At 43.7% G+C, this 23,279-nt stretch overlaps 1 protein-coding gene across 2 annotated transcripts; it reads left to right on the forward strand.

The window, feature by feature from the left end:
* The first annotated feature begins 881 nt into the window (after positions 1-881).
* On the forward strand, positions 882-21,728 carry COG7 (component of oligomeric golgi complex 7). Of its 2 annotated transcripts, none has more exons than XR_014228289.1 (17): positions 882-1,118; positions 1,741-1,889; positions 2,405-2,521; positions 2,703-2,871; positions 4,772-4,854; positions 5,635-5,757; positions 7,654-7,852; positions 9,942-10,069; positions 10,670-10,824; positions 12,104-12,220; positions 12,746-12,811; positions 13,573-13,759; positions 14,775-14,915; positions 15,365-15,448; positions 17,409-17,523; positions 19,833-20,190; positions 21,461-21,548. XR_014228289.1 is itself a non-coding variant. In XM_082313183.1 (17 exons), exons 1-17 carry the CDS (start codon positions 953-955, stop codon positions 21,625-21,627), a joined length of 2,310 nt encoding a protein of 769 aa, XP_082169309.1. In that variant the 5' UTR covers positions 882-952; the 3' UTR covers positions 21,628-21,728. The 2 variants fall into 2 exon arrangements, 1 of the variants encoding a protein (XP_082169309.1); XM_082313183.1 differs by having other exon boundaries at positions 19,833-19,976; positions 21,461-21,728.
* The last annotated feature ends 1,551 nt before the right edge of the window (positions 21,729-23,279 follow it).

Raw genomic sequence — 23,279 nt, forward strand, 5'->3', positions numbered from 1 at the left:
GCACTGGGGCCTGTGTGCTGATGCGCAGGCAAGACCGTGAGGAATGGTGGGAGTTGGGCCATCTGGACTTCGGGGGATGTGGTTTATAGGGAAAGGTACAAAACGGAGTGAAGACAGTGAACAGGGGGAGGGCCTCGGGGTCAGTCTGTGAGAAAAACCAACCGAGCACCACAGCTCGTCCGTCCCCAGGTCCCACAGCTTGTCTTGCTCCTTCCCTTGGGCTCTGCAGCGCTCCGGCCGGGCCTGGGGGTTCCGCTCACCACAGCCGCCTCTTGCACGCCAGCTGAACGCCTTTAGTGGCTGCATAAACCCACGGCTGCTCACAGACCTCACTCGCCGTGGTGTTTTGTTAAAAATCCCCGCACTTCCAGCTGTGGACGCAGAGAACCGATTTATTTCGTTGCTCAATATGGTCGGACCAAGTGAGCTGAGCCACGAAGACGGGAGGTGTTTCCCGGAGGGCGGCAGGCAGCTGCCCGCGGTGCAGCGGGGTCCCGGAGGGCCTGGCAGGCCCTCCCCCGGCCCCGGCAGCTCCGGCGGTTATGTCAGTGCTATGTGCCCCGCACCGGGACCAGCCGCTCGCCTCTCCCCACAGACCCGGAGGGGTCCCCACAGAGGGGCGCGCCTCTCGGCCTTTAAGCCGGTGCCCCGCCGCGCGGCGGCCAGGCCGCTCCGGGGCGGCCCGGGCCCCGGGGCCTCCGCTCTGCGGGTCGCCACCAGCGCCGGCCGAGCTCCCCCGCCGCCGTCGCGGCGGGCCCGGCCCCACCCCGCCCACCGCGCCCGGGACCGCCCCGCGGACGGTGGCCGCCAGGCGCCCCCGGCGCAGCGCGTACGGTGGCCGGCAGGGGCCCGGCGGCGCGTTTCCCGGTGCGCTGCGGGGCGGCGGTGGCTGTGGCTGGCCGGCCTGCCCGCCGCGGGTGCCCGCCGCGGGCCCGGAGGCGAGGCGGCGGCGATGGATTTCTCCAGGTTCCTGTCGGATGACTTTGAGGTGAAGAGCTGGGTGAACGCGGCCTTCCGGGCCGTGCAGCAGGAGGCCCCCGGGAAGGTGGACGCCCACGCCGCCACCCTGGTGATGAAGTTGCAGCTCTTCATCCAGGAGGTCAACAACGCCGTGGAGGGTGAGGCGGGCGGCTGCGGGGTAGCGCCGGCCGCTGCGGGCGTGCCCCCGTGCGGGGCTGCGGACGTGGCGGGCTGGGCCCGGCGCGGGTTTTGTTACTGCGGTTAACCCTCCCTCCCTGCCTCCCTCCCTCCCTGCCGCTGCAGTACGGCTGGTGTGCTCTGTAGCCTCTGCGTCCCGAAACATCTCTTGTAAACGCTGAGAAACCGCTGCCCCTGCCAGGGGAGGCTTAGGTTGGATATTAGGGAAAATTCCTTCACCGATAGGGCGGTCAGGCCCTGGAACAGGCTGCCCAGGGAAGTGGCTGAGTCCCCATCCCTGGAGGTATTTAAAAGACGGGTAGATGTGGTGCTTAGCGGCATGGTTTAGTGCTGGACTTGGCAGTGCTGGGTTAACGGTTGGACTCGGTGATCTTACAGGTCTTTTCCAATGTAAATGATTCTATACATATATAGAATATATATTCTATACATATTTAAATTTTAGAGATATAACTAAAGTTTTATTGTTTGCTGTTTTGCTTAGTTGTTTGTGTTTGTCTAAGTGTTGAAGATTATTTAAGATTATTGGAAAACGCCCCCCTTCCAGCAAGGGTTCTCAGGCCCCCCTTGGTGTTTCTGTAGAAACAAGCCATCAGGCTCTCCAGAACATGCCCAGAGTCCTCCGGGAAGTGGAAGTCTTGAAACAGGAGGCAACATTCCTGAAGGAGCAAATGATCCTTGTTAAAGAAGATATCAAGAAATTTGAAGAAGACACAGCTCAGTCAATGCAGGTAGGACTTAGTGTTTATCCACAACTTGTCAAGTTCTGAAGTTTTCAGACATGTTTGCATTAAACAACCTTGTGAACTCAAGGCAGACAAAAACACTTCTTTTAACATTAATGGTAGAAAAGTGGGCATGACACAGACTAGTGCAGTCTGCATTTCCTGAGGAACAGCTGATCATATATCAGTTCAGATAGAGTTACCTGAGTGGGGACACTGACTTCTGCACAGATTTCTGCCTGTCTGGGGTGTGTAGTACTTTTCAGGCAAAGTGGATACTAAAAGTACAAATCCAGAATTCAAACTACCCTTTTGTTGTTTGACTTTGGAAGTTGATTTAACATCTCTAGCTCTTTCAGCCAACTCCTTCCCCCTTGTAACGGGCACGATCTTTTCACACATTTTTTTAAAATCCAAGCCAAAAATACTTCCCATAATATAAGTATCTATGGCAGTCATCTTTTGTTTCAATGGGCAACATATATATATAGTTTTTTTGTTTTTTTTTTTTTTTTCTTCAGGTTCTGGTAGAGATTGACCAAGTGAAATCTAGAATGCAGTTGGCTGCCGAGTCACTTCAGGAAGCAGACAAATGGAGCACGTTAAGTGCAGACATTGAAGAGACTCTTAAAACACAGGTAGATACCTCATTATTCTTTTTGGTCTTTGTGCCTTCAGCTTTCCAGGGAAACTGCGTTTAAAAGTAGGTTTTTGAAGTGACTTTAAAACATGTACCTGTTCGTAAAATGTCATTATGAAACAGGTATTAATGCTCTCTAAGGTCATGTTGGTAACCGGGTTGCCTTTCCCTGGTGGCAGGATGTGTCTATGATTTCGGCCAAACTAACAAGTATGCAGAGCAGTCTGGCTATGCTTGTGGATACGCCGGATTACTCTGAGAAGTGTGTGCATCTTGAGGCTCTGAAGAACCGACTAGAGGCCATGGCCAGCCCTCAGATTGTTGCTGCTTTTAACTCCCAGTCTGTAGGTCAGTAAGGCTTGGTATCATTTACTATCAGTGCAGAATTTATTGTCTTTAAAAAGTAAAATGTTGTTTGGCTGGGGAGTTTATGCCCTGAAGGCTCCTGGTGCTGGGTTGTGTGCTTTTTCTGGTGGAACCAGATGCCAAGAAATGTTACATGCTCTGTAGCTGCCTGCAGTCCAGTGCATCTTTGATTTTCCTACAGTTTGGTGTACCTGTGGCCACTATGGGAAATAAGGAAAATGTGAGCTGGTTTTATAGGCCATGTAGATGTGTGAAATGGAAGTGCTGAGGCAGGGCTGCCCTGCTGTCATAGTTTAGCTGTGCCATGGATGCTCTCCAAGTGCTCTGTCTTTAGTTTTACATTATCATAGTGCTGCTGGGCATTTCAATTACCACTTGGTGTTGTAATCAAGAAGGAAATTTGTTTGGAAACATTCTGACTCCTTACTACCTTGTAAAAGTTGTTTTATAAACTCTCCTTTAGAAAATTTGATTTTTTGGACTGTTCTTTGTGCTCCTCCTTCCCTCTACTACTGTCACAGCGCTTCTGAAAAATGCTTGTTCTGGTTGTTGCCTCTCTTCTCTGTGCACCTTGAGGTCCCAGTGAGGATCTGGGGCTGTGGTGCTTTTGCTGCACAGCGCTCTGTGGAGTTCTTGTCTATGTAAAGGCAAGGTGCAGCAGTGTGTGACTGCAGACAGCTGGAGGGAGCGGACGAGGGAAGAAGCTCTATGTGCTGTGCTTCTAACAAACGTGCTGAATCCTTTGCATAGATCTCTCTCATCTCTCTCCCATTCCTCTTCTGGCTTTTCTTCTTTGCACAGCTTCCTTTTTTCTTGGGCTGTGCTCGTCACCTTCACAGTAGGTCCCATGCCTTTTTTTCTGCTGTTGCAGTGCGTTACCCTCTACAGACAAATTCAAGACAAAGGATGATGTTTTGGAATATTTTCTCTGCTTAGGATGAAAGTAAATGGAATATTCATATGCTCTGTGAGTTCTTGACCAAAGAAAACATAGGTGCAAGACAGCTGCTGGCAGCAGGTCTACTGGTACGAGGTCCTTTGCTTGGGCATACTGTTCAGAATAATTCACTTTAAGCGCTGTTTGCATTCTCTTTCAGAACCTGTTCTGGGCATATGGAGACATGGGCTTTTTTTCCCATTGAAGAGAGTTTCTCTGTTTACTGTGAAGTCATATTTTTTTTTTCCTGAAGTCCAGCTCCTGTAAATGTAGTACAAGTCTGTAAACATATCCCCAGAGAGTCTGTATGCTGTGACTTCCACACATGAAGAGCACTTTAAGTTACTTAGTGTTCTAGTTCATCTGCCTTCTGGGTCCTGTTTGAAAAACAAGGTCTCATTACTAATTTCTCTAAGCCCAGATGTATTTTTTGGACAGAACTATAGTCATCCCTGTTACAGTACCAAACAGATTTTTGAGGAACTTGGATTTCAAAGCTTTGTGTAAGAGCTAACTGTGCCATTAGTCAGTCTCAAGGCAGCTAGCTTAGGTGTTAGTTTGAGGAGTGGTGAAAGCAAAGCTGAGGACTTTGTGAGGTATGTTCTAGTTTTGTAGATAGCAGCTTGTTTCTGGAAAATAATGATTTCTTTCTAGGAAATGCTCTGGTTTTATCTGTCTTTAATACTAGATATATTTGCTGGTTAAGAAGTTAAATTTAAGAAGTTAAATTCATTCCTTGTGTCTGCTACCCATTCTTGTTTAAGTGTGGGTTTTAGGCAGTTCTGCTTCTATTTGAGAGGATAAGCAAACAAAAGGTGAAAGTGCGTCCTTCTGTATAGGCCATTGTGCATACTCCCTTAAAAGAAGAATCCTCTTGCTCAGACTAACATCTCACCCTCAGCTTTGAGACTGACTGTTAACTGCCTATTATTTTGTTTTGTTTAGATCAGGCAAAAACGTTTGTTAAAGTCTTCACCGAAATTGATCGGATGCCCCAGCTTCTTGCTTATTATTATAAATGTCACAAGGTAAGTATTTTGATAATATTTTAATAGGGAGAAATGAAAATTTGAATTCTTGCTTGGCCAGGACTGTAGGGGGAGCTGCTACATCATGTATTTTACCTTTCCTGTTTGAAGGAGGATGGAACCTGTTCTTTTTCATGTTTCATTCTCTGACTTCTCTTTCTGGCTCTTAATAGCTTTGTTTACTCCCTGTGTTTCAAGAGTAATTCTCCATTCAGAGCTTTGTGTTCTTTCCTGCAATAGACATAGGATATGTGCGTTCTGCTTGATTTCTCTGTGCCTTATAGTTTTGCTTTGCTTTTCTTGGATGTGGCTGTGTCAGCAATAACTTTATTGCTGCAAGTTGCCAGCTGCTGACTTCTGTAAACCCTTTTCAGGTAAGATTAAAAGTTGGAATTCCAGACAGTTCTGTAGCCATAACCTGATCCTCAAATTTCTCTCATGACTGTGACTTTTGAGGATTAAGTTCAAGGCTAGGGCTTGCCAAGTATTTCAACTATTATGTGGGGGTATCAGTTACAGTCTCATTTTATGAGTAAAATACCAATGTTAATTAAATCTTTGAATCAACTAAGAAGCCTCTAGCTTCATGCTGAAAGTCTTTTCCTTCTGTAGTGCTGAAGTATAGCAAAATTTTGCATTGAAATCTGGAAAGAAGAGTGAGGGTGGGCATTGTGTTTTAGCAAAACTGCTTTGCATGGGAAGTTCTTGGTTTGAAATAACAATGGCTAGATCTGTGGACTGTCAGGTCTCCTCTTAGAATGGTTCTTATTACCCCTGCAGGTGCAGCTGGTGGCAGTGTGGCAGGATCTTTGCCAAAGTGACTTAAGCTTAAATCGCCAATTGACTGAGCTGTATGACACACTCCTTGGGACCTGGCACTCACAACTTCAGTGGGCAACACAGGTGCGGTGACTGTTTAATATTGGTGCTGCGTATGGGAGAGGACGAGATTGAGCATGCTCTCTTAATTCTCATAGAGCTCTGAACAGTTCATCGGTGCTCACTCTTTGAGCTATACTCTGTGCCTTATCAATGCAAGACAGGGCCTGCAACCTACTTTCTGTTTCTTGTCCAGCTCTTGCAGACAAGATTTGATTTCTGGTGTTCTACCGACAGCAAGGTTGCTGTGTTATTGACATTAAAGCTGCTCTATCACTTCCATCTGTATCTTAAGTTAAATCTAATTTGTTGGTGTTGCAAATGTGTTCTATTTCAAGACATTTGAAATGCCTGAATTGCTTTATCACTTGGCCTGGAGGAGGCCCTCAAGGTCATATTGGACTGACTCTGTGAGATACCTGAGGGCTTCTGCTATCACCTGTTGGAGTCTGTGTGCTTGTTTTTCCTGCCAAGAATAATGTAGGATCCAAAAAAGTTATTGTTCTTCAGTGAAATGAAGAGATAAGTTCATATTGTTGAGCCTGTAAGAGTTTTTCATCCATGAAGGGTAAGAGATTCTTATCTTCGTCTTGCGAAGCCCAGTGCAAGTGCTAGGCCTGTACTGCAAAGGAGCTTAGCGTTTCCTTGAAATGTATTTTTTCTGCCTAATGAGTCGATGTGAATTACAGATCAGATGTCAGCTTACATTTTAGCAAATATTCTTTGAACTGGGGATTGTGAGAGAGAAACGGCACATGGGACAAAGCTCGTGTCACTCAATCTCCTGTGTTGCTTCTGCTTTCTGAAGAATTCTTGGACCTTTTTTATGCTATTCAGTATCCATGGTGACCTTGCTGCAGGAGGCTCACGGTGATCCCAGCTTTCAAAGCAACTGAGAGAGAATAGCTGACAAAAAGTCACGATAAAAGGCTGTAACGCATTTTATGCTAGCGGAGTTGAGGGTGGCGCATGTAAATAAAAGTTCTCAGCTGATTACAGTCTTTCTAGCCTTTCCAGTACTGACTTCTGCCTATCTGACCAGTCATGTGGCTCGTGATATAGTACTATTTCTTCATATTTTACTGATACGTTTGTTTTTTCCCAACACACCTGTGTAAACTGAGTGCTCTGTTTTCAAATGCCCTTTTCTGCTGGGTGGTTTATTGAATTACTATAATGCCTGTATTCTGCTGAATTCTGGTTTTGACCTATGCCTGTCTTCTGGTTTCTTGGTTGCTGTATTCAAAGCACAGTTTCAACAGTAAAATATGTATTGACCTAGACTTTTGTAATCAGGCTGTCCTGCATGCTAGGTCAGCGAGGTTCTTGCAGTCTTACCAGACCTCTTTTGGTTTCTTCACCCCTTGTGAGGTTTTTCAAATTTGTTTTTCTTCCCTTTTTTCTTTCCTTTTGCCTCTCACCAATAGGTAACTCTATGTTAATTCTTTAATAGAAAGAAGCACATGCCCAGCACAGTTTTCTGTGCTGGGTGTGAAAACGTCTAGGTCAGGCTGCTGCTTTTTCTTCCAACTCTTTACTCCCTGGTTATGGCAGCCTGCCTCTCTGCTGACAGCATTTGCAAACTCGACTGCTCTGCCTCTTCCGTCCCTCTGTTTCAGGAGCCCAGGTCTCAGTGGCAAGGGCATAAGAGAGACTACAGTGGGCATGATTGCCCCTGGGAAGTGGTGCTGCTTCTGCCAGCAGGGCAGCAGCACATGTTCAGGAGGGCTGAAGAAGGTATCAGCCCCTGGACAGACAAGACCTACTCTGTTTGGAGTGGGACAGTCTGTCTTTGCTGAGGCAGTGACATGTGGTTTGTACCTCGTGGGGTGCTCTCTAGAAGCTATCTGCTGCTGTCTGCTGCCTGTCATGTTCCTCTGAGATAATGCGCTTTTGCTAATAGCTTTTCTGTTACCACAGGTTTTCAGGAACCCCCATGAAATTGTGACTGTATTGTTGATTCAAACTCTGGGAGCATTGGTGCCTTCTATCCCTGTCTGCCTCAGCACTGCCATGGAGAGAACGGGCCAAGAAACCAAGCTGAATAAGCTGCTGGAGCTCTATGATGCCACCATCCACTTTGCAAAAGGGCTGGAAGCAGCAATGCTGCCAAACCTGAGTAAGGCTCTTGCACTGAATTTTGTCATTCTGTTCTGTCAATTCCTTTGTAAAGTTCCATTGTGGGATTTTGTTTAGTTTTACACAGAGGGAGGGATTATGTCTTCTACAGCATTGAGCAGTTACATGGCATTTGCATCTTTCTGTGTGTGTGTGTATGTATCTTACACTAAAGATATTGATACAATACTGAATGAGTTTACTGAAGCAGACCTGTTCTGAGCATGCTTGCTGTCTTGGGTAAATAACATTTAGCACTTTTCCTTTTACAAACATTAGTATTTCTTCTGTCTAACGGATGAGGAAATGTCTCTAAGGAAGCTATCTGTGAAACCCATTGCGAAAGATCACAAAGCATAAAAGTCAAAGAGTTTCCTGGAATTAAGTCACACCTTACTAAACAAGAGAAAACCTGCTTGAAAGCTGCATCCATTGGATTCTTAATTTTTATTTTGTAGTTTTTCTGTTGCTACTGGCCTATGTTTTCATCAAGTGAAAATGCAGGATGGAATATTATTTCTGAACCATTGGTAGTTTATTCCGTAACAGCATCCTCAGTGTTTGATTCAAAATCTAACCTGTGCTTTCCTTACCCTAATGATGTTTGTCATCTCATTTTGGTCATGACATGATGCATAATTCCCGCAAACCACAAAGTAGTGAGATGCTGTGTTTACATAGGTTTATGCCTGACTTGAACTGTTGGCTATTTATAGTCCTTTATTAATCTGGTAGGGCCCCTTCAAAGACTGGGTATGGGAAAATCCTAAATTAAAGCTAATGGAGAATTCCTCATGCTGTGTTTCCTGTGTTTGGTTCCTCATAACATTGTCTTGAGCTATTTAAACCTGGATTCTTACTTGATCATGTGAATTATGATTACTGGGCAATTTCAGGGAGCATGACTGTCATTGTGTCTGTTTTTGTTGTCTTTGTGATTGCGTACTCTTGTCGGTCATTTTCTGTCCTTGGCTTCTCTTAATTTGTGGGTCGTAATAGAAATGATTAAAAAGGAGTTGGAAAAAATATGTCAAATTCTAGAAGGTGATACAAGAGGAAGACAGCTGCTGAACTGTTATTCGAGTGTTTTAAAAAAAAAAATTCTTTATTTCCATCTCTTTTGCTATGGGGTAAGACGTTTGGGAAGAAAAGTATCTCAAGAATGGGAAGGCCAGGTGACTCAGCAGAACAGGGTCAAACCAGTTCCTACATATGTGTATGTGAGGGAGGGGTTCAGTTATGATTCAAGGGATAATTCAGGTTGGAAAGGACCTCAGGAGATGATCTAGTCCAAACTCCTGCTCCAAGCAAGGTCCGCTATGAGTTCAGACCATGTTACTCAGGGTACTGTCCAGTCTGATCTTGAAAACATCCATGCATGGAGATAGCACAGGCTTTGGACAACCTGCTCCATTGCTTGTCTGTCCTTGGGGCGTAAAAGCTTCTTCTTGTATCCAGGGTTCAAAGTAATTCTGGTTTGCTGCTAGTTTGAGTTTGGCAAAACTTCACATAACAGCTAGTGTCCAGTTCTGATTCGAGAAATAATCATTCAGGCCTGTTTTTTGGTTGGGTTTGCAGCTCCCTGCTCAACAGAACAGTACTGAAATGCTGAGTTCATGGTTCATGTTGATGAACACCGTGAAGTAGTAGTGCTAATTGAATTGAGTTAGTGTCAATTATTTTAAGTGTGAACCAGGCTTTCTGATAAATGAGGATTGCTCCTGTTCTGAGTTGTGAGAGTAATGTGTTTCACTTCTCAAATAGTTTCAATACCTTCCTTCTACTGTAGGTTGGAATGTTTAATAGATTTTTGTCACCCAGGCTGTTTTGGAGCAGTGAGTGACAATTTTCTTGAGGCATTTGTTGAGGTAGAACATCTTGGTTTTAGGAAGCAGGTAGAGATAATAACCTTGTTTTTTTAAAAAAAAAAAAAAAAAAAATCTGTGTAGTTGAGACTTAAAGCTGTTGGGCAACATTCCAAGCCTGTGTAGGCAGCATGGTCTAATTGAAGAACTACTGCGTGTTGCTTGAAACAAGGTTTTTAGTAGCATGTTCATCTATTTGTAGACTAAACATCTGATTCTTTGTAGAGGAGCAGAACCTGGTAAAAGTGATGGAACTGGTGGAAGCAGTGTATGGTCCGTACAAGCCCTATCAGCTTGAGTATGGAGACCTGGAAGAAGAAAATCTCCTCATTCAGATCAGTGCTGTGCCCTTGGTAATGTAGTAGTCTTTGTTCAACTACACAGGGAGAGGCTTGAAGCCTCTACTAAATACAAGGGTCTTTCCCATAGTTATTGCTCTCTTTCCTCCTGTAATTTTTTGGTAATATTTCCTGTTTGCAGTATATTTTTATACTGTTAAGTAAATTTTGTTTAAGAAATAAAGTTAATTTCAGCAGCACTGTCAGGTTGGAGGTAACTCCTTTCTTCTTCTTGTTCACCCAGTAACTGGCACTGTGTGAATCTGCTGGAGAAAGACTTTACCAAAATATTGCTATCGACCAAGAGCCTGCTTCAGGTTCAATAGAACTTATTAAGAACAGGGTCCAGGGGAGGAAGGTCCTTTTTGTAGAAGATTCTGTTGTTGCAGAACTGTTTTTCATTGAAGACCTGGTAAACATAGGATTTGGCAGCCTGAGTTTTGTAATGGTCACTGTGCAGGAGGGTGGAAGCGACCAACAATGTTCTCCCTTAAGTGTGTCACGAGACTCGAGGATACTGAGAGAACAACGTGTTACACAGCCTGTCTTTTCTTTAATGTCTGGACACTCACTGAAAGAAGAGTCAGGCTCAACTTTGTTGTTGTTGTTATTTAGGAGCATTGGGAAGTCATTGACTGCGTCCAGGAACTGAACCATTCCGTCAACAAACTCTTCATTCTGGCTTCTGGAGCCATCGACAACTGCATTAAACTCACTGATGGACTGGGAGTGTGTGGGCTCCTTAAGGCCCTGAAAGCTCTGTTCACAAAGTAAGGTGCTTTTAGTTACACTGCTCCATTTATCCTAAGGGAGTAGCAAGTATTCCGTTTGTGGCCAAAGACTGTAATTTATTAAAAAATGGCTGAGAGCGGAAAGTAACCATAATATGAATCATCTGATATCCCCTCCTACCACTTCATTCAGGCAGTGGCTATTTCTTAGGGGAAAAATGGAAGCTTTTTATAGCTAAATGGAAGACTTTTCTCAGCTGTTTTCTATTCTGGTTGGACTGAATTTTCATTTTTAATGAAATTTTAACTTTCCCTTTTGGAGGGAAAAATGTTTCCCAAAACAGAATAAGACAAAGACAAATGAGGCTGATGAAAGTAGAACTCAGTGAGGAAATGTATACATACTGGGACAAGTGACCTCACATTCAGAATCTACCTGTAAGTGCGAGATGCCCTACAGAGTGAGGTTCACTGTAAGTTCTTGTCTTAAAGTATCAGTGACAGCCTGCTTAGATCATATTCCAGTACTGATTACCTCCTTATTCTTTCCTGATATCGAAAGAGCCGCTCACAAGGTATAAATCAAACTGTTACCTTGCTGTCCTGTGGGAAAGGGGGAAGAGGAAAGCACGCTTCTGATCTCACCTTCTTTATAGGCAATTACATAGCAGTGTGCGTGCCTCCAGCTTGTGGGCATTATTTAAAAAAAAAAAAAAGGGGGGGTGTGGAAAACAAAATGTTCTCCTTTCTATCCATTCTCCTCTGGGGAGTAGCTGAGAAAACAAATTCATGAGATTTGTTGTCACTGTGTTCCTGGAGTAAGGGCCAAGTGACGTTGGAGTAGCAGTAGCCTCATAAACTTTTTCTGGTTTTTCCTAGGAGATGTGATTAGTGTAGTGGTAACAAAAATGTCTTACTCATACCTTCTTGTGGGAGTGGAGAGTTCCTAGTATATTATTATATATATAGTATATTTATAATTTTAGTATATATATAGTATACTTATTTTATATATATAGTACTAGTATACTATATATATTCCATATGCAACAAATTGAAGTAGCCACACAGTATCTGTTACTCTGAGTTTCTCCCTGTCTTCTACTATGGGCTTGAGCGGGCTGTGGCTGATCAGTTCTTCACGTCTGTGTGTTTGGACTGGAACAACAGTGTCTCTTCTGAACTCCTTTTAAGATTTGTGGTTCTTATTTGGCCCTTGTAGAGGACTGAATGAGCAAATCGCAGGACATGCAGTTATGCTTCTCTCCAACCTGTTTGCTTATGCTGGTGCTTCTCTCTTCTCCATTTCTCATTACAGGTATACATCTGACTTTACAAATACATTGCAGTCTATACGAAAGAAATGTAAACTGGACGATGTCCTATCAGATTCCCTTTTTCAGGAGGACTGGACTGCATTCCAAAACTCTGTCCGGTAAAGGGGATTTTTTTGCCCGGCTCAGAACTGATTTTTGTATCAGAGTTGGAAGGGAATTACTTGGGGTCAGTTTACACAAGCTCTTAGTGCAGAATGCACGGCTATGCCCACTTAGCTGCAGTGCTGCTGGGAGTGTTAGTGTTAGTGACTGGGTTTCAGGTTGCTGCTGGCACAGTAAGTGCTATGAGGCTCCCCACCCTGTCTGGAGCAAGACTGCATGTCATATCACTTGAAATATCAGCAGCTCTTAGAATTTTTCCCAGTGACAGTGAGCTGGCCTTAGCCATGATGACAAGAAGTAGCATGTGGCTGAGGCTGTTGAGCAAAAAAATTCAGTATGTTATCAAATAGATGCAGAGTTAATAGCCAAATTAACTGTTGACAGATGTGTCCCCTGTGGGCTGTGGTTTGGTTATTGCATTTATAATTACTTGACACGTGTCTGAGATGGGTTGTGTAGGGGGGTCTGGCATTATCTGCCTCAAATCTCACAACATGTGTTTTTGTCTTGTTCTTTCCCAGGATAATTACTACTTGTGGTGAGCTCCTTCGTCAGTGTGGAGACTTTGAGCAGCAACTGGCCAACAGGTAAGCATTGCTGAACTTAATTCATGAGCTGTCAACATAGGTACCAAGTTGAAAGAAAACAAACCCCAAGGTGCTTTCGTTGCGTAGACCATGGAGGGAGAGCAGAGGCACTGTGATTTCCCCCCTCCCCATCTTTTGAAATGTTAGAGATGGGTCACAGACTGTTCCACTCAGTCATGTGCCCTGAGACGGTCACAAAAATCCTTTTTCTTGGATACCTGGCTGGGCATCAAATGGTCTGCCAGATTGGGGTCAGGAAGGAATTTTCCACCAGATCAAATTGGCAAGATTCTCACCCCCCTTGTGACATGGGGCATGAATCATTTGCTGAAATGAATCTAGGTGTGCCTTAACTGATCGATTCCTTGTAACTTGAGGAGTGTCAAGCACAGGCAGCACATAGATCTTTTGTTGCTTGTAAGCAGTGCGCTGTTCAGCCTCTTGTACGTTGAAATGCATTAGTCTGACCTGAGTGCCTGTCCTTTGTATGGGGCACAGTGGCCTGCAGTGCACAGGAGGCTGGGTTTGTTCCATATTTGCTAGACATTCTGAGAGCACAATCGTCTCTTTTTCATCTCAATATTTTTGCAGTTTTTGAGTTGCACAGTAGACATGAGAGTTGGCTGTAATTAGTGTCTGCCACCAATGAATCCTCCCTCCCTTGAAGTAACATAAAGGTAGTGTTGGTCCTTGGACCAACGTGACAACAACAGTGCTGATGTCAGAGGATTTGCTGGTGACTTTTGTGTACTTGTTTTCAGGATTTTATCAACTGCTGGGAAGTATCTCTCGGACTCCTACAGCCCTTGTAGTTTTTCTGGCTTTCAGGATACCAGTTCTGCAGAAAAGAAGAGCTCTGTAAAGAATCCCTGGCAGGAATACAATTACCTTTTGAAGGAGAATCCATCTGAGTACGCCAGCCTTATGGAAACGCTTTACACTCTAAAGGTAGCTTTGGTGCCTGGGAGAGCCCGCCTTCGTCACAGGATGTTGTTGGGCCCGCATTTGATAGATGAGACCTGGATTCCCCCTACAGCCTGATTACTTTTCATCCTGAGCTGCAGCCTTTTGATGGGCTGTGTTCCAAGTCTTCCGCAGAGACACTGATTGATCTGCTGAGAGATGAAATGTCCAAACCCAGAAAGTCTGGACTCATTCCATCTCTCCCTGTATCCTGGCTGTGTTTTGTGAACATGCCCTTATCAGTTCAGGTGAGGGAGACTTTATTGCAGAAAGCAGGGGGAAGATTGTGTTTGAGCTATCTCAAATTCTGGAGCCCATATACTGGCTTCTCAAGACTTTCTTTGCCACTTATGCTCTGCTGCCATATCCATTCCGAAATATAATTCTGCAAGATCATTCATGCATGCATCTGTGAACAGGGTAGAATGACTCTAGTTATCTTCTTGTGGATCTAAGTTATGTTTGCCATTGTCGGTCACATGTAGTAGCGAAGTCAAGGTTATGAGTTCTGTCTCTCATTTCCTCAAAATGTTTTGTTTTCTTTTGCACTTAATTTACCTGCAACTTGTGCAGTTCTGCCTTCAGTGTTATATGTTTGACTTAAAACCTTTGCTAAATAGTCAAGTTTCATAGGTACTCTTCATGTAAAACTGTTGCTTAATTCCATGCAGGGAATCAGTTAGTTGTGCCCTTTGAGTAAAAGGCAGTTTTGTCACCTTCTTTGCAAGTTTCTCAGTATCTAGCCTGGACTCATGCCTGGCATGGCTGGAATGTGATGATGATTCTTTGTTCTACATTTCAGGGAGCAGTGTGCAGTTTCTGTCTTGAATAACTGGTTGGAATAGGGCATCCCAAAGGAAACAAGCTGTGCTATTGCAGAGGAAAGCTCTTTTGTATGAGGATGGCCTAGTAAAGACCTCTTTAAGAATGTTAACGTAGCTTCTCTTTGGTCAGTTTAATGACTTCTGTGTGTAAATGTTTTTCTGTGTCTGTGTTTTAGGAAAAAGGTACGAGTAACCACAACCTGTTGTCTTCATCTCGATCTGCCCTAAACCGCCTCAACCAGGTGGCACATCACTTGGCTTTTGATTCTGTTTTTCTTCGCATCAAACAACAACTCTTACTCGTTCCAAAGATGGAGGTGAGTAATAGGTACATCGATCTGATCTGAACTGGCAAGGTTTACCCGTGGGTTCCCTTAGGGTGGAGTACAGCTCAATGTTGCTTACCTTTCTCCTTTTCAGAATGTTTCCCTGTGGTATCACATTTCTTCCATGAGCTACAGTCAGTGGAATAGTTTACCTCCCTTCATCCACAGCTTTTGCAACAGACAGCTATGTTTGCAAGCTCTGATGTTTATTTGAGATGTTGCTTTTCTAACTTGTGTGAGCGTGTATTTTCCACAGGGAGCTGTATGGAAAGGGTTGTGTATGTTTTGGGCCTGAGGGAGGACAAGGGTAGCAGTTTTCTCGCCATCTGTGTTCTGCTTTCTAGAAGTCTTTGGGTAGTCACAGTGAGCCCTTCCTAGAATACCAATAGACTTCACGCTCCAGAAAGTCATAGATTCTTTCTGCACTTTTTGCCTTACAGGGTTGGAGTTCTGGTGGCATTGGTGAGACCCTGACAGATGACCTGCCAAACTTCAGCCTGACTCCTCTGGAATATATCAGCAATGTAAGAGCACGTAAGGGCAGTTACTGGAAGCCCAGTGCTGGGGGAATCTCTTCTGTGTTTCCCCAATTTTTTGTAAAATTGTAGTATTTGTTAAAATTGTTATGTGATGGTGATAGATGCTCTCAGTGGTCCAGCCCTCATCAGTTGGCTTGTGCTGTTCTTTGCAGCTTTTATGAAGTCCCTGTCAAATTCTGCAATAGCAAAAGAACGTAGGGAGCACAAGGAGAGGTTCTTCTCTATTGAACCGCAGTGTTTACTCTCGTAATGCGATGGGAAGTGCCAGCTTCTGTTTGTAGGGGTGAATACTGAGCATTTCTTCGTAATGCAGCCCATGTAGCGTAGAAGTTCCTGCAATGTGTATTGGAGTGATTTAATCATACTATGAAGTTAAAAAACTTGAGGTCTTACCCTTCTAATCCTCATATGACTCCCTGGTTTCTCCTTCTGATGGAATAACAATGAAACCTTTCTGGCAGTGCCGTGTCTGAGTGGAAGAGGAGAGTGAGCTGCTCATTCCTTCTGACTGGGCACTCCGCAGTTTGGCGCTGCTGAACAGCGTTCAGATTGCTCTCCCATTCTCCTGGTTGGTGTTTCAAGTTGCTGCCAAATTTGCAGTTCAGATATTAATATTAGCTGCTATTATTATCTCAATACAAAGTATAATTTGATAAGCAAGTTTTTTTATGTTACTATCATTCTGTGCATCACACAGGCAACAGATTTTTCAAGGGCAGGCTGCAACCAAAAGCTTTTAATATTTTGGTTTACTCTGGCTTATGGCCTACAGACTTATACTCTGCTTTTAAAGCTTTAAAAAAAATGTATAGAAATGGGTAGTCAGTCAATTTGTGGGATAATTTTATCATGGATAGCTTGAATTTAGCTATCTGAGAAGCTTTTATGAGATGTAGAAAGCTCATGGGCAGTGTATCAGGTAAAACTTCAAGGAAAGGTTGCTACTGAATTTCTAAGTAGCTTTCTAATTAACACAGTTCACCAGGACAGAGACGTGCATGGTTGGTAAGAGGCTGAATATGCTCCCCTGCCACTTTAATTGAAATTTAAAACTGAGATATGTATGATTGTTACTTTATTCTGTGAGGAATCAAAGGACGTTTCTGGCTGTCCAAGGCAAAGAGGAACTTCAGAAAATTTCAGATACAAAGCATTTGTTTTCTGACATCTTTTCAGGTCTACCCTTTATCCTGCTGCTGAGTGATAGGCGGGCCAAGACTGAGCCACAGCTTTGTCTTGGGTAGTCTTGAAATAACACTAGTGCATTATGCAGTAAAATTGAAAACTAAAAAACTAGAGTTTAGAAACAAATTGATGTGGCATATGTGCTGTGTAGAAGAAAAGGCAGGTGATGCGAGCTCAGGACAAAGCTATTAATGAACATGCTCCATAATGGGGAGGCAGAGTACTCTGAACTGTATCTGCACCTAGGAAGATTCTCTGTAGCAGCAGATAATCACTTTATAAACAGGGCAGTATTTGTTGCATGCCTAAGTTATGTAGCTTACACGTGTGAATTTGTGAGGGTGGTCCCTGTTGGGAGTGATACGTTTCTGTAATTCATGATTATATTGTCACTTGATCCCTGTCTCCTCTTCTGTGGTTTTGTTTGGTTCAGTCTCTTAGATTCTGCTCTAGAAAACAAATTGCCAGGAACACTCCAGAGAGCAAAGATTTGCTTGGAGTAACAGTTCTCTGTACAGGTTTTTCTTAACATGATTGTTGCAGTGACTGGTTCTCTGACCTTGTGAAAAATTATTTCTTGTACAAAGTGTAATGATGGGCAAGAGCCAATTTGTCTCTGAGCAAATGTAGGTTAGTGAGTGGCTATCAAGCTTGGCTTTCTGCTTGCAGGTTTGGATCACCGCAGCTGACTTTTTTTCCTCTAGCAAAGTACTTGCTTCACATTTGTTCAGTGACTCAGCTCTTTGTGCTTTTATTCTAGATTGGGCAATATATTATGTCGCTTCCTCTCCACCTTGAGCCATTTGTCACTCAGGAGGATTCTTCTTTGGAACTGGCATTACATGCTGGAAAACTGCCTTACCCCCCAGAACAAGGTAGGGTGAAACCAAAGACTTGAAGTGTCTGGGGGAAAGCTTTCACATTTTGACATTGCATGGGTGTGATGTGTTATGGTAACAAAGCTTTTGGAGATCCGTTTCCTATTGTCTAGTCATGCTGCTTCTTCCAAGAGTCTCTTGGTAATACGCAGGAGGAGCGAGCCTCTAAATAATGAGTAAAACTTCTTCAGTTTGTGTATTTAAGTTTAGTGTTCATTAAAACTGTGGTTTGGGTGCAGGGCCTGAAGTATTACTGTTTCAGAGTTGGAGCAGTATTTAATATCCTAGGTGCAGGGAGTGAACAGGAGGTTCCTGGGGTCAGTTCCCAAACTCCGAAGGGAACTGTTGAACCATCTAGCCTGAAAGAGTTCTCAAGTTAGCTTTTGTGGCTTCTGCTCCTTATCAGCCTGTCCATTGGAGTACAGTTCACGGAGCGGCTTGGACTGTCTAACAGCTTGCTGAAGGGGGAGTCTTGCTCCAGCTTTGCACTCCTGCCTTCTTTGTGCTGGTTCCACAGTAGGGCCATTTCCATTCATTAACCGCACAGAAAAGTAGTCACTTTTTTCTTCTTCTGGCCTAGTTTCTCTCAAAAACTGTATCAATAAAGTGATTTAAATCAACTTCCGAAGAGGTCTGCTATGCAACAGAGCTGGCAGGAGCGCACAGCAAGGAATAGGCAAAGAGGAAGCTTGTGACCATGTTTAGAAATGGTGAGTTGTTAGGTTGGCTGACCATCTTGTGTAATGTCCCCATCTGCTGAAGAAAAGAACCCTGTGTCGTTAATCATACAGTGTATTCTTACCCACAGACTGTATCTAAGTTGGGATTCTTGCAACAGCTGCTGCCAGGAACTGAGCTGGTATGAAGCTTTCCAGCTTTAGACCCTAGTGAAATCTGGAGAGAACGTCCCATAAGCTTAATTTTGCACTAATCATTTGTGGTATAAAATATGCATCCCTCTATGGCCTTGCTGAGAAGCACAGCCCCTTAATTTGTTGCTAGAAAAAGAGGAGTCCCTGAGCTCCTTTCTTCAGGAACAGATCATTTGTTCTCAAGCATGATAGTAATGCTGTTTACTTGTAAACAACTTTTTCCTCTGCTTCTTTTCTCTGTAAATCCAGGAGAAACTACTGTTATACCCTGTGTGACATGCTAACTTGTGCCCATCTGTGACACGGGTTAGGAGTCCATGGTCAGAAACTGGTCTGCTGTCTGTCTTGTTTTGGACAGGTTTTGCATCTTTGGGGATTTCTTTTCTTAAGGGTCCGACCATGTGTTCTAGTCTCTGTAGTCAGATTCTTGCTCAGTAAGGACACAATTCTGGAATGCTGACCGCTTCATCTAAGTTCCTTTTTCATCCTCTATTAACTCCAGCTGAAAAATCATTAGCTCTCCACTGCTACTTCCAGTGCCACCTGAGTCTTTAGTGATGAGATACCAGTCACAATGATTAAACCCCCTGTGTTGAAAGAAATGCAGTGGGTGCTGTGGGCGGCTGCTGTCCGAGACAGCTATGGCCCAGGTTCCTCTTGAAAACTTTCTCCCCAGGACACACAAGGAGTTCTTTCTGCCTGTCTTTCCTTAATTTCTTGCAGCAAGCTGAGTTTTGGCTTGTGTTCGTTCTTCAGATGGCTGTCCTTACCTGTTGTGTCATTAATCCTGCTGCAGTTAACAACAGTAGCTACATAATGCTTTCCAGCAGGTTGGCAGCGCACCATGGTTTGCTGTGGTTAATCTCTTCTCAGTGTTTATTTCCACTGACAATCAAGGAAGCGTAGAGTGTATTTATAGTCTTCCTGTAGCCTTCTGAGAATATGCTCTTTATTTTAGATTTTCGCATTGCTTATTTTGTCATCTTAAAGTATTTACACGTTTAATAGTTCATTAACTTTCAAAACACTGATGAACACGGAATTCCTTTAGGGCTTGAAAAAAACCTGTGAATCCTTGTCATTGCAGTAGTTTGTAAACTAATCCTGGAAGATGATCCTATTGAATATGCCAGGCAGTGCCCCTGATCCCAGCCTGATCACCTGTCAGCCCTTTGGAAATGACTTACCTGAAGAAGTAATAGAGGGAAGTAAAGTGTTTTGGGTCTTGAGCTAACTTTCAATGTTGTATAGTATCAGGGAGGATATGTAACTGCTTTGACTACTCCAAAAACAGCTGATAAACTCTGAATCCTAATGAATACCTTAATGTCTCGTTGAAGAAACAGTTAACCATTTATGAATTATGTTTTATTACAAAACCAGCATATGCAGGTGAGTGAGACTGCTGACAGCTAATGAGAATTTTCTGTACAGGAGATGAATTACCTGAGCTGGACAACATGGCTGACTACTGGCTGGGCTCCATCGCCAGAGCTACGATGCAAACTTACTGTGAGGTCATCCTGCAAATACCAGAGCTCACAGTACATTCGACAAAGCAGCTTGCCACAGACATTGGTAAGCTCGGTGCACACATTGTCCCGAGAACTGTTGCCCTAACACACGGGCTGCTTTGTCATTACATTAGATTTGAAGAAACTGCAGCGTGGGTTTCTCCTTTAATCGTGAGCGTGTTGATCTGATATGATACTCTGCATGGTGGAGTGGTTCACAGCTGCTCTTTTGCAAAGTGTTCTGTCACATCCCTCTTTGAGGGAAGGGTGATGTTCCGGTAGGTACTCCTGCTTCTTCACTGCTTTGTGCTTCTGACTGTGGAAGTCAAAGTCCTTCTGAGCTGAGAGGATTCCCTTACAAGGCAGTCTTAGCAAGAAAGATGTGTATATAATCTTTTCAAGCGTGGCACTGCTCTTTCCCTTCTCATCAAACTGCCATGTATTGCCAGTATATGCCATATAGGGGATACACAGCATATGCCAAGCCTGTTGGGAAATGCTCCAGTGGATTATGAAGGGGGCAGCTGTTTGATATCTTCCATCCACTTGATAGCTGAATTACGGAAGATCAGCTAAAGGCATTCTAAAAGTTGTTGTGGAGCACTTGACCAGCATCCTTTTTTACAAAACCTGTAGGATCAGCTCCCCTGCTGTGGTTAACTTATCGCCCTGCTGTTTGGAAGGTGCTAGATGACTAAAGTTACTTTCAACATGGAGAAATTTTCAGCAGCAAAGTGGGACATAGCTGGCACATGTTGTTCATCTCTGCCTTCTCCCATGCCATGCAGAGTGATTGAGGGAGGACTAATGGAAAGTGTTGGGGAAGGCATTTCTGCAGGATATGGAGGAGATGGGGTTTTCTTATCCGAAGCTGATGAAAGTGTCACCTCGAGACTACTACAGCTACTGTAAACACCACTTAGTCCTTTCTTTGCTGTAAATCATGGATGCTGACTTCCCCATGGCCAAGCTCAAAAATAGGGACACAGACAATATCTCCTCAGCCAACCTGAAAGCCTGCTTGAATGCCAGTGAACTCAGCCTGAATATTTTTATTTTTTTTTTAATTGGCATTGCTTAAAAACAAACCAGTGGATTAGAGGCTGGTTGCTCGGCATTCTCCCTACCATCCTTAATTCCCCAACTGACTTTGAAGCAGTGAGCTGGAACTCTCTCCTGCCTCGACAGCCATTCACCTCTGCAGAACTTCCCAGCTTTGCTGCGGGTTCTTTGCCTTTGAAAGTGTGATTGTGGTCCTTTGTCTGTGACCATGGTTACTGACCACCCCAGGGGTGTTGTGTGCACGTACTGAAACGTGGCAGAATGTGTCTCAATCCTCTGACCAAAACAGACAGTTGTCTAAACTAGTGTACAGGAAGCCAAAAATACGCACCAGTCAGTACAGTTAGATTCCAAACACGCTGCCGTTTTCTGTGTTTTTGAGCTATCAGTGACAGGATTCTAGCTGTCATGAAGAACAAAGAATAACTTTCATTTGCACAGTGTCTGTTGCCTGTTCAAATACATGTTTTATCCTTGATCTTACAGATTATCTCATAAACGTCATGGATGCCCTCGGCCTTCAGCCATCAAGAACACTGCAAAATATTGTAACTCTGTTGAAGGCAAAACCAGAGGACTACCGGCAAGCCGCAAAAAGTGTGCCCCGCAGAATGGCCAGCAGCATCGCTGCAATGAGAGGCCTGGAGTGTTAGCTGTAATGTTCCTGCTGCTGGACGCTGTTCAAGGGCTGAGCTGTTTGGGTTGGCTTTATTTCCCTATAAACTTTGCAAGGACAGTGAAAATGTCTCTGGGTATGAGGGGAGTTTATTTCTGAATAACTTTTAATAAATGTCTTTGTCTAAAAAAAGCTCGTTCCATTTTTCCATTTTTAGAAATAAGGAAAGATGTCCTACAGCCAAATTTACCAAAAACTGTCTGGATCACCTTGAGTAGGCTGAGCAGTGCTGGCTTCTGACTAGAAATGTTCTGCCGGTTAGTGGAGAGTTCATACTTCATGGCGGTGAGATGACTGGCTTTTTCAGAAAATTTAATCAGTTCTGAATCTAAAATTATGGGGTAGGTACAACAAAGATCGACTGATTGGAAGCTCTTCTACCTGGAGGCAATTGTCGTTGCTCAAGTCTGTCATTATTCACAAAGTCAAGAAGACAGTCTCATCAATGAGGCATGATGAAGCTCAACCCTGAGAATAAAACCAGTTTTGTAGGTTGTTCCTTGTGCGATTATTGTATTCTACTGAAAGCTATGAAGTTTATAAGAAATGGAAGGAAAGTGGTGTTTTCTTGTAAAGTTTATTAAAGCTTGGTATATAGATCTTTGTAAAAACAAACAAACAAACAAACAAAAAAACCCCACCTCATCTAGCCTAAGTATGCTTCCAACACTCCCACAGCTTTTTTTCTTAGGAAAAAACTGGACAATACAAAGAGGGCCCAAAACTGGAATGCCAACTGTGTGAGACTGCTGGATAAAGCCTCACATGCAAACTCTTCTGTTTTGGAGGGGAAAAACATCTTTCTTCCCCTTATCTGTATCTACTCCTGCAGTTTTCTCCTTTCCTTCACCACCAGATGCCTTGGGGGAGTAATTCTTTTCTCAGTGTCCATGTTCTTGCCTCTTCTTTCCTTAACTTGGTTCAGGCTGCTCTAATCAGTGTTCAGCCTGATCCACAGATCTTTCTGCTCTTTGCTTTTGACTGTTTTTTCCCTGGCAGCCCCTGTCTTTTGGACAGCTGTCATTTCTCGTCTCGGTGTTGCTGCATTTGTGGTCCTCCTTTTGGGACTCGTTAGTCTGATCTGTTCTCCCCTGGGTGACTGTGTGCTTAGCTGCCATGGCTGCCAAATCTGCCTCTCTTCTAGGCAGTCCCACATCTTTTTTTGCCACACCAACATCTCTTCTGTGTTTTATGACCCACGTGTAACGTGCCAATACAGGCTTATATTTTACTAGTGATATATTTTTTAAGTGAAATTGGATTCCTTTGCTGTTCTCAGCTGGACTTTGGTGATGTTTTACTGCCAAAAACTGCAGTTCGGGGAGGTGAGGAGAGCAGAGGTGCTTTATAAACAGTTTTTGGGTTTTGTGAATTTTGACACCTAAAAAGGTTTCAGAACAGGGAAGTAAAATGTGTTTTCTGGAATGTTTGTTGTTGTTCTGTTTTGTTTTGTTTTTTTCTTGGCAAGGTTTTCAGTTAGATGTTTACTCTTTTTTTTTCAGACTATGAAAAGTCTATTAAAAAAATCCCCAAATGAATGGGAAATTCAGTACTGTATTAAGTTGGGACTTCTCAGGTGTCTTGTTTGGCTGCGATTTGTGAAGCCTTTCCCCAGAGAGCTCTGTGCCC

This window comes from Platalea leucorodia, assembly GCF_965183815.1.
Source record: "Platalea leucorodia genome assembly, chromosome: 5".
In the NCBI taxonomy this organism is placed as follows: Eukaryota; Metazoa; Chordata; class Aves; order Pelecaniformes; family Threskiornithidae; genus Platalea; species Platalea leucorodia.

Excerpts from the sequence above, each read along its gene's own strand:
- COG7 (XM_082313183.1), top strand. The coding sequence starts at position 953 with ATGGATTTCTCCAGGTTCCTGTCGGATGACTTTGAGGTGAAGAGCTGG. Across the intron at positions 7,853-9,941 it reads AGCAATGCTGCCAAACCTGA|AGGAGCAGAACCTGGTAAAA; the intron begins GTAAGGCTCTTG and ends GATTCTTTGTAG. Across the intron at positions 19,977-21,460 it reads GCAGCTTGCCACAGACATTG|ATTATCTCATAAACGTCATG; the intron begins GTAAGCTCGGTG and ends TTGATCTTACAG.